Raw genomic sequence first — 12,225 nt, 5'->3', positions numbered from 1 at the left:
TTTTGAGCATCTAAGAGGACCACCCGCATCCCACCTGCACTACCTACATCTATCACTTTGACCATCTGAGAGGACCACCTGCATCCCACCTGCACTACATCTATGGCTTCCTGCATCCCTGAGGACCACCTGTGTCCCACCTGCACTACATTTATGACATTCTGCATCTCCGAGGACCACCAGCATCCCATTTGCTCCACATCTATGACTTCCTGCATCTCTGGGGACAACCCGCATCCCACCTGCACTACATCTATGGCTTCCTGCACCACTGAGGACCACATGCATTCCACCTGCACTCCATCTATGACTTCCTGCATCTCTGAAGACCACCCGCCTCCCACCTGCACTACATCTATGGCTTCCTGCATCTCTGAGGACCACCAGCATCCCACCTGCACCACATCTATGGCTTCCTGCACCACTGAGGACCACATGCATCCCACCTACACTACATCTATGACTTCCTGCATCTCTGGGGACCACCCGCATCCCACCTGCACTACATCTATGACATCCTGCATCTCTGAGGACCACCTGCATCCCAACAGCACTACATCTATGACATCCTGCATATTTGACCACCACGTGGATCTGTTAAAACCAACTCCATCAACTTCCAGACCAAGGAGGGACGTCTGCCCTCACCAACTATCTCAGCACGCGGGGTGCGCACATGGTGCCCACCCAGGGGCACCAAGTACGGGGGGCTCCGGGGCCCGGACACCCCCTGACAAAATCAAGTCGGGGCTGAGACCCCCCGGGCCGGAGAGAAGTGATGCAGTATCGATGGCCCTTTCCATCGATACTGCATCACTTCTCTCCGGCCGGGTAAAAGCGTGAAAATGTCCAATTAAGCCCTTCCCTCTAGGACTCACATTGGTGTATGGTCCTGGAGGGGAGGGCTTAGGGGCTACCGGAAGCTTCTGTGTTTTGCTTCCGGTTCGCCCATGTTTAAGGCAGGAGCGGCAGGAGCAGCAGACACTATTCCAGCCAGCGAAACAGAGAGCAGCACTTTCGTCGGAAAACAGCAGGGAAGTTATTTTTTTTTATTTTTTCATTTGCCATTTTCAAAATGCCTCACGCCTGTCCCGCCAGTCTGCTAGAATCTGTATTTTCGAAATAATTCATTTGATTTTATTCGGCAGTGCAGAGTCAGCGCCAGCATTTGTCTTTTCCTCTGGCATGCCAACTGTTGGGACTGTGACTCTTATATCTTTTAAAAATGCATCTCACCTCGCGAGGATTAGTGACCTAGAATAGTGTGTGTGTGGGAGGTCGGGGGTCATGAAGTCAGGCATTGTGTAGTTATGGGTAACCTTGACCCAAGACCTATATATCCCAATGTAAAGTGACACTTCCTACAATCACCCCTCCCAACCCGCACCCCCCCAAACAGAAGACACAACCAAGTAAAAGTGCAACCCACCAAGGGATGCACATAGCTAGTCTGGTCAGGTTCCCTGCAGCACCACCAGCACCACCAGAGAAACCAGCTGGCAAGGTCAAGGGTGGCAGGCCAGCAGTTCTGGGCATGCTTGGCAAACTCCCTGCCATCCTGCCTCCCTGAGTCAAGCTAGTCCTCCGGATTTCCCACATTTATGCCAGACATCCCCAGCTGAAGAGTGGTGGTAGACTCGCCATTGGTGATCCCAGCCCATGCCATGTGAAGGGAGAGAGGTGTAGGGTAACCTCTGGGCTGTAAGTGGCAGCTTCTTGCACTGGGTTTCGATTAGACGAATCCAGGCCCAGCAGAATCTGGGGCTTTGCCTCTAATTATGCAAGAAGTCATGGCTCCCTTCTGCCAAGCTCTGCACCAAGGGGCCAATGTTTAGAGCAGTCAATATGCAGGGATTCGTGGCATGTTCATGCCAGACCTGGAACTATTGATGGGCAAGTCCCCTGAGCAACAGATATTTATTTATTGTGTTTATGTATTTATTGTGCATTTGTAAGGCACTTCAAAATCAGTAATGTGTGTTTCAAAGCACCCACAGGGCAAAGGGGAGGGAACATGGGAGCAAAGGCATAGAACAGACTGATGAGCAGGAAAGGGGCAGTCCTACCAGGCATTGGCGCATTCAGAATGTGCAAGTGTAGGCATGAGAGCAGGGAGAGGGAAGGGGGGGGAAGTGCTAGGAATTCCACAGAGGGAAGCGCCAGGGGGTGAGTTGAGTGCAGCAGTAAGTGACTGGCAGAGATCACTTGTTAGAGAGTGATCACCTGCCAATAATGAGTGCTGACCTGTGAGAACACAAGCCAGTGTGTGCCCGAAGGCAAGTGCTGGGATGGGGCGGAAGGCTCAGGGCGAATAGCGGAAAGGCCGGGACCCAGAAGGGCACATAAGGTCCCAAGCCACTAATCTCAGCGACTGTGGGCTATTAGCACAGGAGTAAGAGGGGGAGGACGAGGTGAAGAGGAAAGTCTTTTGGAGCTTCCGGAATTTGAGGAGATCCGGCTCAAGACAGAGAGGAAGGGGAGGCTGTTCCAGAGGAGGGAGCCAGCCGAGGAGAGAGATCTGCACCCACTCGCTGCTTAGAGAAGTGCCTGTTACACAGTTACAGCAGGAGGATCTAAGGGTCTGGAAGGAAACTATTTAGTGAGTGCAAGTTCTAGATAGATTGGACCTCAGCCCCAGACAGCCTTATGGAAGATGCAGAGGGATTTGAATTTGATCCTTGCAGCAACCGGGAGCCAGTGGAGAGATTTTAGGACTGGAAAGATATGGTCCCTGGGTTTTAGGCCAAGAATAAGTCTTCCAGCCCTATTCTGGACAAGCTGGATGGGACAGAGAGAGGAAGAGGGTAGACTAAGGAAGAGGCTGTTGCATCAGTCCAACCTTGAGAGTACCAGAGCTCTAGAAACATTCCTCTTCTGAGGAAAAGTGAGGAAAGGAAGGATACCTCTGAGGAGGTGGAGTTGGAAGTGGGCCTCCCTGGCAAAGTCCAAGATAAGAGGCAGGAAAGAGAGAGAGGAGTGTAAGGTGACTCCAAGGTTTCTGGTTTCATATGCAGGAGGAGGGGTGGGGCTCAAACAGGGTGGCCAGAATGAAGTGAAGAAAGAGGAAGTGTGAGTCCCAATAGGAAGGATCTCAGTCTTGATGCCATTGAGGCAGAGATAGTTGGAAGCACACCAGGACTGTATGGCAGATAGACAGTTAGGAATGGTAGAGGAAGTGGGGCGAGCATCAGAAGGAAGTTTTGAAGAAGAGTTTGGTGTCATCTGCATAACACTGGAAGTGAGGGGATAAAGTGGTGATAAGGTGTGCAAGCAGAGAAAGATAGACGTTAAAGAGCCAGGGTGAGAGGTTGGAGCCCTGGGGGACACCACAGGTGGAGAATGGAGGTAGGAGAGGAGAAAGAGCCCAGGATAACCTGGGAGGGATGGTCAGCCAATCCAGTGCCCACTCTGAGATACCAAAGGTATCATGGAGCCGTTTTATGAGGATGAAGTGGTTGACCATATCAAATGCAGAGGAAAGATCGAGTAGAATGAGGACAGAGGGACAGTTAGTGACAAGAGATGTCAGCAGTTCTTCGCAGGTGTTTCTGAAAAGCATTTTCCATACCTCTGGATGCTCGGAGTCCAGATTAATGGTCATTTAGGCAACCAACAAGCTCAGTGTGCTGGCCAATTGGCAGAGAACCAGCTTCTCCAGAAGATTCCCAAGAAAGGGAGTGATAGAGATGGAATGGTAGTTAGACGGACATGAGGGGTCGGCAGAAAGGCTTTTTCAGGAGGTGCACACAAGAGAGTGCTTGAGGGAAGAGGGGAAGACCCAGTAGCAAGAGAGTGGTTGCATAAATCAGTAAGCGCAGGTTTCAGGGTAGCCATGTCATTCAGATGAATTTTTGAGGGCAGCACATGGATTGCATTTAGATTAATGTTTAGGGTAGCCAATGTATTTTGTTTAGATTATTTCTTTAGGGAAGGGAATGCATTGCATTTAGATCAATTTTGAGGGTAGCCAATGCATTGCTTTTAAACAAATTTGTGAAGGTAGCCAATTCATTACATTTAAATGAATTTGTGAGGGTAGCCAAAGTATTGCATTTAGATGAATTTTGAAGGTACCCAATGCATTGCATTTAGATGATTGTTTGAGGGTAGCCAATGTATTTCGTTCAGTTGATTTCTTTAGGGTAGCCAATCTATTGTATGTAAATGAATTTTGAGGGTAGCCAATGCATAGCAATTAGATGATTGTTTAATGGTAGCCAATGTATTGCATTTCGATGAATTTTGAAGGTAGCCAATGCAATGCATTCGGCGCATCAAAACCTACCTGAGAGCTACAATGGGCCAAGCTAGATTAAATGCTGTTGCTTTGCTACATGGACACAAAGATGAAACTCCCCATCTGGATGTTGAGGCCATTGCAGATGAATTTATCCAACGAACTGTTGTCCATAAAAATACATTTAGCCTGGGGAAGGTGCTGCATTGAAAACAGTTCACCTGTTCTCCTGGCTGGCCAATCTACAGCAGCACTATTCTAAGTTTGATTTGTTGATGTTTTATGGCACCACACACGTCTTGCTTGGTAGTTTTTAATCGAGAAACGTATTTACTTCTCGTTTCCCTTGATTGGGAACTTTTTTTTGGTGGTGGTGGTGGTACTCCACCTTGCAGCTGTACCTTCTGTGCAGCAAGCATTTCATTCTCCCATCCTAGTTGTGTTGCTCTGCCTTTTGAGGGAGGGCTACTACAACCTGGATGATTATCGAGGGGTGGAGTCGGGCAGTGATGGTCTACTGGAATGCAATTCGAAGGCTTAAATCTCCTTCTTAGTTGACTTTAGTATATGCAGTACATGCTAGCCAATGTTTCCACCGTTCTGCGCTGCGCGCGACCCCACCCCCACTGCGTGTCGTTGCACCAAGTTGGCGACTACATGCAAATTTACGGTCATATAACTGCCAGTGATGTCACTTCCTGTGTTTGGGCCGCGGGAAATTCATAAATCGGCTCCACTGTGCCCACCATGAATACCCACGATCCCAGCACCCTGGGTACTACTACCAGAACCCAGGGAGTTTAACCACTATTCCAGCACCAGGGGGAAACGGCGGAAAACCTCTATACGAGAGTGCAAACGCGTGTCAGCGAAAGTTCGACTAACGTCTGGCAACAGGTCAAGGGTCGCACTCGTCAGCCCTACGAATGTGGCACCCACTCTGTTGCGCAGTGGCCCTCGCCACTATGCACTGGGGATGCGATATCCGGCTCGCAGTCCTTTGCCAGCGGGAGACAGCACCCACCCACCGCCTGCATCTCCTGGGACACAGCACTGCTCCCGCACACGCACCCCCAGCCTGCAGGCGACAAGTTTCATCTCCCAAATTTCGGCTCTCGTGTGGTCCCTCCGGGGATGGCCCCTGGCACCACAGAGTCGGGCACGATGATGAGAACGGGTCCAGAAATATAGACCCCGGCGCTCTGGGAAGAATGGAGACTCAGTGGGGCGAAGGCCTCGCCTGGAGAAGGGGATGCTGAGGAGAGCAGGACCCGGAGAGACACCTGGACAGTTTCCTGCAAACTAATTACAAGGGGCGGGTGGGGGGGGTGCAGGCTCCACGGGCTAGGGGGGCGGAAGGGAGGGGGGGTTAGCTCGTAGGAGAGATGTCACTGCAGGGCCATTCCTGGGGGGATACCTCAGTGTAGTGTCAGGAAGTAAGCTTTGCAGGGGGCGTGCCTCTGCGAGAGGTTGCGCCGGGGTCCTGGGAAGGGGCAGAGTGAGAGGCTGTACACCGGGCTCGGTTTGAAGGAGGCATTAACATATTAAGAACCCCAAATGGAAGAGGCGTTGCTAGGGAAATACGAGGCAGTATAAGAGGGAGGGCTATTGGGCGAATAAAGCACACCCAAGCGAGCCACCAGTGAGAGGAAGGAAGAGCCGTGTGCGAGTGGACCGTTCTTGTGAACGAACGAACGAACGAACGAACGAATGAATGAATGAATGAATGAACGAATGCCACAATAGTAAGAATAGCAGCACGTGGACATTAGGGGGAAAGGCCCTTCTAAACGGTAAATAATTGGCGAATAACGGCACGTGGCAGAATTCCGCACGGAGGATAATAGCAGGTGTGAAGTGGGCATTACTGGACGAATAATGCCCCGCGAGAAAGGAGCTACCTGCCGCACTCACCTTAAAGGCGATGTCGTAGAACTCCCCGCTGTTGCTGAGGGAGGGTCTCCCGGGCATCACCACTCCGTTGGTGCCCTCGGAGCCGGGGCTGCCGCCCTTGCCGCTCCCGGCTCTGCCATTCTCCTTGTGCGGGACGCTGCAGGGGGAGGCCGGCGACCCCGAGCCACCTTTGCCCCTCTGGCTCTTTTTGCGGGACATGAGCGCGGGCAGCCGGCTCCTGGAGCCTCCCCCTGCCCGCCCCGCTCCTGCCTCCGCTGCTGGCAGGATCCGTCCGCTCACGGGCGCCCCTGCGCCCGGCTCCCGATCCCGTCTCTCTCCCCTGCGGCCGCTGCACCGGGCTAGGCTCTACGAGGCGGAGAGTACCAGCGCACCATCCTCCGCCGCAGACCGGTGTACCGGGTCCGGCCTCGGTGTCAGCTTGGGCAGGACACCTGTGTGGATCCCGTGCTGCTGCCCGCCTGGGGTTATGCTGAGCGATATCTCCGCTCTGGATTTACACAAGCTGCTATGGGCTTTACTGTTCACAGAGCACTGACAGCTACCGCCTCCTGCCACCTCTCCCGGACCCCTTTACTCTCAGGGTAAGCGGCAGCAGCGAGGCATGTGACAGGCAGGGCACCAGCCACTCCGCTAGCTTAGATAATGTCAACGGCGTCACCCGGCAGCCAATGGGTGGCGGGCAAGGGAGGGGTTATGCAAATTTACAGCAGACAACAGATACCAGATGCTTCAGGTGCAATGTCTGTTTAGGGCAACTGTGTGGAAAGGAACACACACCCTCTAGCTGGAACGACTGCTCTAGGGTGTGAGGCAGTGAGTAAAAATGAGAGGGGTTGGAAAGCGAGTGTGTCAAGTACGAGCAAAGGGGCTGTGTGAGTAAATGCATAATAACCAGACGCCACCAAGATAGCTCAGCAAGTTAAGCCCTTGCCAACATTGTTTCAGAATGCAAGGCGTAGCATTTAATCCTAGCAGGGCCAGCAAGACCAGTCTTCCGAGGAATTGGGTACCTCATTTGCTGTATTGGACTTGTGTATAAACATGTGATGTTGTCAATGTTTGGTATGTAGTGCGTGAATCAATGAATAGCAGCGGAGTAGTGGAGAGCACGGGGAGGAATGCATAAGATAAACATTGGTAGTGAAAGAATAAGAGGCGCGTGAGGTAGTGAATGACAGGAGAAAGTAGAGGTAAGGGAGAATCCCAGGGATGCCATTTCACCAAAAGGCCAGCGGTAGTAGAAGTGACATCACACGGCCCTTGACCTCCAATGACATCACAAGAAGTAATGTCATTGGACCCCACCCCGAAATGACATCACGGGAAGCGGTGGCACACAACCTTTCACCCCTTGACAAAACGCGAGCTGGCATCATATAGCATTGTTCCTAAGTACACGACAAAAAATATGATTACGATATCACTGCAATGTGAAGTACATTTCATACAGGAATGGATCACCATATGTAGCGTTAATATGAGTGTGTATTGGCCCATATTACCAAATTACTGTGAATGCAAGCAAACGTCCATGACCAAATGATAAGGATATGTTATTATATAGCAGTTGAAGAGGAAGTGTCGAGTATCGTCCCCACTCCAGTTGCCCCCCTCCCAGTGCCTATTGAGTTCACACCAAAGTATGTGATGTATGAAGAACAATTGACTCAACAATGAGTAGCACATGGGCTCTGCCCAGTTCCTATCAGCATGACAGCACCTATTAATATACCGACACCTAAGAAAATCTGGACAGTAAGGTATCCATTAAAGAAGCCATACCTACATTCTAAACAATATGACGGTTGTTTGAATAAAATACCCAAAGAAGCAAAGAAGATAATGAAGGAAGATGAATGGTGTCAAGGCTACCGCCAAATTTGTAATGAGGTCCAGTGAGTGCCACGTTTTATTAGTTTTAAAACCATTAATACTGAGAAGAAGCTCAAAACGTGGTCTCCAGTCACGTGACCTAGATGGAAATAGACTTGGGCAGACGACCTTGACACAAGAAGATGAGAGCATGCTCACACTCCCTTTTTATTCCCTGGAGTTGTAAGGCTTGCAAGGCCATGTTGAAAAGGCTAACTGAATGACAGAAAGTAAGAGTGATGATAGATGTTGGGCTAATTGGGTGGGAAGCCATGGTCAAGCCCAACCCACCAACATCTGTGGTACAAGCTTGCGTGCTGCTAGCAAGTGGAATATTCCAGAAGGGTACAAGCGTGCCAACCAAGTATAGAGGGCCACGTATCAAAGAGCCCTATAGTTTGTGAACCAACAAATCCTTGTGTATTTGATGACAATGAGGATGACTTGCACTAGAGGAGGGCTTAGTTGCCCACCTGACAATAGAGACCCAATCACAACCCCAAACCTCATAGAAAGTACATGTAGATGTTTCCCATTATACAACCACAATCCAGTTTAGGTTTTACAGTTTGCCACGTCAGTGATGACAACGTTTTACCATAAAAGCTTGTTTTCTTATGTAATTCCTTGAGATCTTGCCATGAGACGTCAGTTGATGTCCGTTATACTCCCTGTTTTAGAGAATTGTTAATAAAACAGCGTACCTTTTGCCAACTTCCTGAGTCGATCTTTTTATTGATGTTTGAGTAACTTCTGCATCCACATCCATCCTATAAGAGTGCCACCTCGTCTTAGATTGCCTACAGGTTCAAGTGGTAGCGGGTCGGATGGTTAGCTAAAGATCTGTCGATTTAGTAGACTCAAGATTTTCGGATAATCCGATACTATCGGCCATGTAGCTGGAAGGACACAAAGTTTCCTGCAGAGAGCGGCTGAAATAGTCAAGCTTGCAAGTAAAGAAGATACAGATGGGACATGCCCCACTTTGACGAAATCCCTCCTGGTTTCCACAGCGGCTGAGTGGACTGAAGGCAACAGTGGCCGGATTGAAGGGGGGAGACGATACAGAGGGCCTAAAGCTGAAACACGAATGGTGAGTAGGCTAAGAAGAGTGGCAAACTCTGGGGATGGGATTGTGGTAATATAAGGTAACGGGGGTTGTTTTAGTGTGTGATGAAGAACGTCAAAGATATATGATAAAGAGTTAAAATGAGACGTATAGCTTCAGAAAGCCTGGGGGTCCTCGCTCAAGCGGCGTGGAAGGTATTGTCTTAAAATCCAAGTAGATAATAATAGGCGGCACACAGGCAGGTCTGTGAGAGAAGACAATTGAAACTCCATCCGAGTGTTTTAGAGGCTAAGTGAAAAGAGGTGTCATGACATGCATGTGAAAGTCGACTAAGTTTGTCTGTGAATTTTAGGTTTTAAAGAAGTGTTGGGAGAAACAGCAAGGATAGGCTGTGTTGAATAGAGGTAAAAAGATGTTATCTATCTTGGGTCATTGTTGGCGCAGACCGCAGGGTAGATTGAAATCATTGAGAAGTAAAGGCTTGAGCGGAAAGTGTGGAGCACGCTCATATTTGTTGTTTTTCTGAAATGTATTGTGTGTAAACGCTGGTATGTATAGACAGTCAATTGAGACTTGTTAAAATGGGAGAAGTCACACCACTGCTGCACATGTGCAAAACCTTGCCAAAACACATGCCCAAGATCAAACAGTACAGTGCAGATGGGGTAAAGGGCACTGGAGATAAGATGTTCATGCCGTGGCCACAAGGGGGATCACTGTCAAAAGCAGTATTACACCACATGACCACATACTTGCACTCAGCGTTCACAGGAAAGAAGTTACAGAAAAGGTTAGCAATTTTAGAGCTCTGAAAAATGTATCAGGACAAGCGAGAGGATCCGCCGCCTGAGGATTGGATACTTAACAAGAACAAGGAGAAGGGTGTTGAGGCTTCTGCTCCCCCTACTCTGTCGGAAGTAAACAGCGATAGTACGGAAGGTATAGAACTATATCCATTGAGAGAACTGAAGGCAACAACAGGGTATAGTAATCCGATATATGAGCCACGTGCATATAGCAGTGGTGACAGTTCAGAAGAAAGTGAGAGAAAGGAAGAAATCTTTAAGGCCTTACAAAACAAGGAGGAGAAAAATGAACAATCAAACGTGACCACTGATATAGAACGAGAGATTAAAAGATGGAAAGGAGAAAAGGATAAAGCTGATGAGATAACACTCGTACAGAACAAATGGATGGGTGGACAGCTACTGCTTAAATTTGATGTGAAAAGCATTGATGAAGTCAGGCGAGGGAAAGACCAAGCCGAACAAGATAAAAAAAGACAGAAAATGAGAAAGAAGGTTGAGGGAAGATGAGAATAAAAGAAAGAATAGACAGTGCTGCGAACAAATGTATCAGGAAGAACAGCAAAGAATGGAAGAAAGGGCGGAGGAACAAAGAAAGTACAACAATAGGCAGAGAGCACTCACTTGAAGAACAGGATAGGCTAGAAAGAAGGAGAAGAGGAAGAATAGAAATTAAGAGATAAAAGGATATGGAGACGAAGGGAAGAAGAAGAGCGAAGGGCAAGCGAAATAAGTAAGGAGAAAAGACTAGAGGAAAGAGTTTGATGGGAAGCAGAGAAATGAAGAGAATTAGACAAAGAAATGGAATGAAAAAAGAGACAAAGGGAAAGTGACATTGAGCATATTCGAAAGGTGCTATTGGAACCATGTCCAGCGATATCATGGAGCTATATAGACAAGTTTCTCCTGCCAAAGAGAGCAACAGCAGAACCACTTGGAATAAACCTAGGGGAGTTTGCTCTATTAAAGGAGGCAATGCCAGGACCATCTAGGGCAAACCTAGATGAGAGTTTTGAGATAGGAAGCATCAGAGACAGGATCAATAAAGTTTATCAGGAGATGAGGACAAAAGGTGAATCGGGAAACAGGGGAAAGGAAGATCAATCTATAAATGCTCAGTCGCGAAGCAAAGAAGGAAGCCTGTTTAGTCTCGAACATAGAGCCTTGTCATTAGACAGGCTGACTTTGAACAGAGATGAAAGGGAGGGGAGGTATACTAATTCGAGAGAACCAGCTTCGAGAGAGCCAGTTTTCTCGAAGCTGGACTACTGTAACAGCCTCTATCTAAATCGTCCTGCCTCTACTCTCCACCCTTTGCAACTCATCCAGAACAGGACTGCGAGACTTGTCCTTGGTCTCAAACCCAGGGACCGTATCTCTCCAGGACTGAAATCTCTGCACTGGCTCCCAGTGGCTGCGAGGATTAAGTTCAAAACCCTCTGCATTGTCCACAAGGCCTTCTGGGGCCTTGGGCCAAAATACCTTCAACTCTCTCTTCCTAAATATCTTCTTTCTCGAGCTCTTCGCTCATCCGCCTCTAACTCCCTCAGGGTCAGTCGCTTCTCCAAGCAACAAGTTGGCGGCAGATCTCTCTCCGCAGCAGGGGCCTCCCTCTGAAACAGCCTTCCTGCCTCCCTGAAACTTGAGGAGAACCATCTCCGGTTCCAGAAGCACCTCAAAACCTTCCTCTTTGCCTCCGCTTTCTCTCCCCCTCTCCCCTGCTAAAATCACTGAACCTGCACTGAATCTGCAACTGGGCCACTCACCGATCTCGGTCCTTGACCCAGCCACTCTTCTCTGCACTGCCTACCTGCACTACGGGACTGTCTCTGTTTCCTACAGCCCCTTCTCCCGGCACTTACCTTGCACTTGCCACCAACTGGCCCTATTATTTATCTTGTATTCTACTAACCATGTACTGCATTTTCCCCTCTCCCCTTCCCCTTGCACTTTTCCCATTCCCCTCTACCCTTGCACTTGCGCGATCTGAATGACACCTGGCCTAGTAGGATCGTTATCTGTCTCCCCTTGTCCCCCCCCCGCCTCGTCGCCCCTTGAAACACTTGTGTATATGCACATTACAAATGCCATATCATATCATATCAATTGGGGACTAGCTATGTCAGACGAAGAAAGGGAAACCTTTTGTGAGGAGGAGGGAGAAGACGCATGTGGTCCTGAGGGATGTTCGCTGTTAGACAAGGAAGTGAGATGGTCTGATCTGGAACAACTAAAGAATAGGTTGCCAGATCCTACAGCATATCCCGAGCTCCCTAAAGGACAAGCATATAGTGAGAGAGGAGAATCGCCACCATACGAGAGCAGAT

At 49.1% G+C, this 12,225-nt stretch overlaps 1 protein-coding gene across 1 annotated transcript in view; it reads right to left on the bottom strand.

Moving 5' to 3' along the window:
- Positions 1 to 6,772, bottom strand: part of RAB26 (RAB26, member RAS oncogene family) — a 1,605,669-nt gene extending 1,598,897 nt beyond the window's left edge. The window contains exon 1 of the mRNA XM_069647333.1: positions 6,152 to 6,772. Coding sequence (XP_069503434.1) covers positions 6,152 to 6,349 — 198 coding nt within the window. The 5' untranslated portion in view covers positions 6,350 to 6,772. The remainder of the gene's footprint in view (positions 1 to 6,151) is intronic.
- Positions 6,773 to 12,225: the final 5,453 nt, after the last annotated feature.

Source organism: Ambystoma mexicanum, chromosome 2q (genome assembly GCF_040938575.1).
Source record: "Ambystoma mexicanum isolate Mex_15411 chromosome 2q, UKY_AmexF1_1, whole genome shotgun sequence".
In the NCBI taxonomy this organism is placed as follows: Eukaryota; Metazoa; Chordata; class Amphibia; order Caudata; family Ambystomatidae; genus Ambystoma; species Ambystoma mexicanum.
The sequence above is the reverse complement of the archived record's forward strand: the minus strand, read 5'-3'. Positions and strand labels throughout refer to the sequence as shown.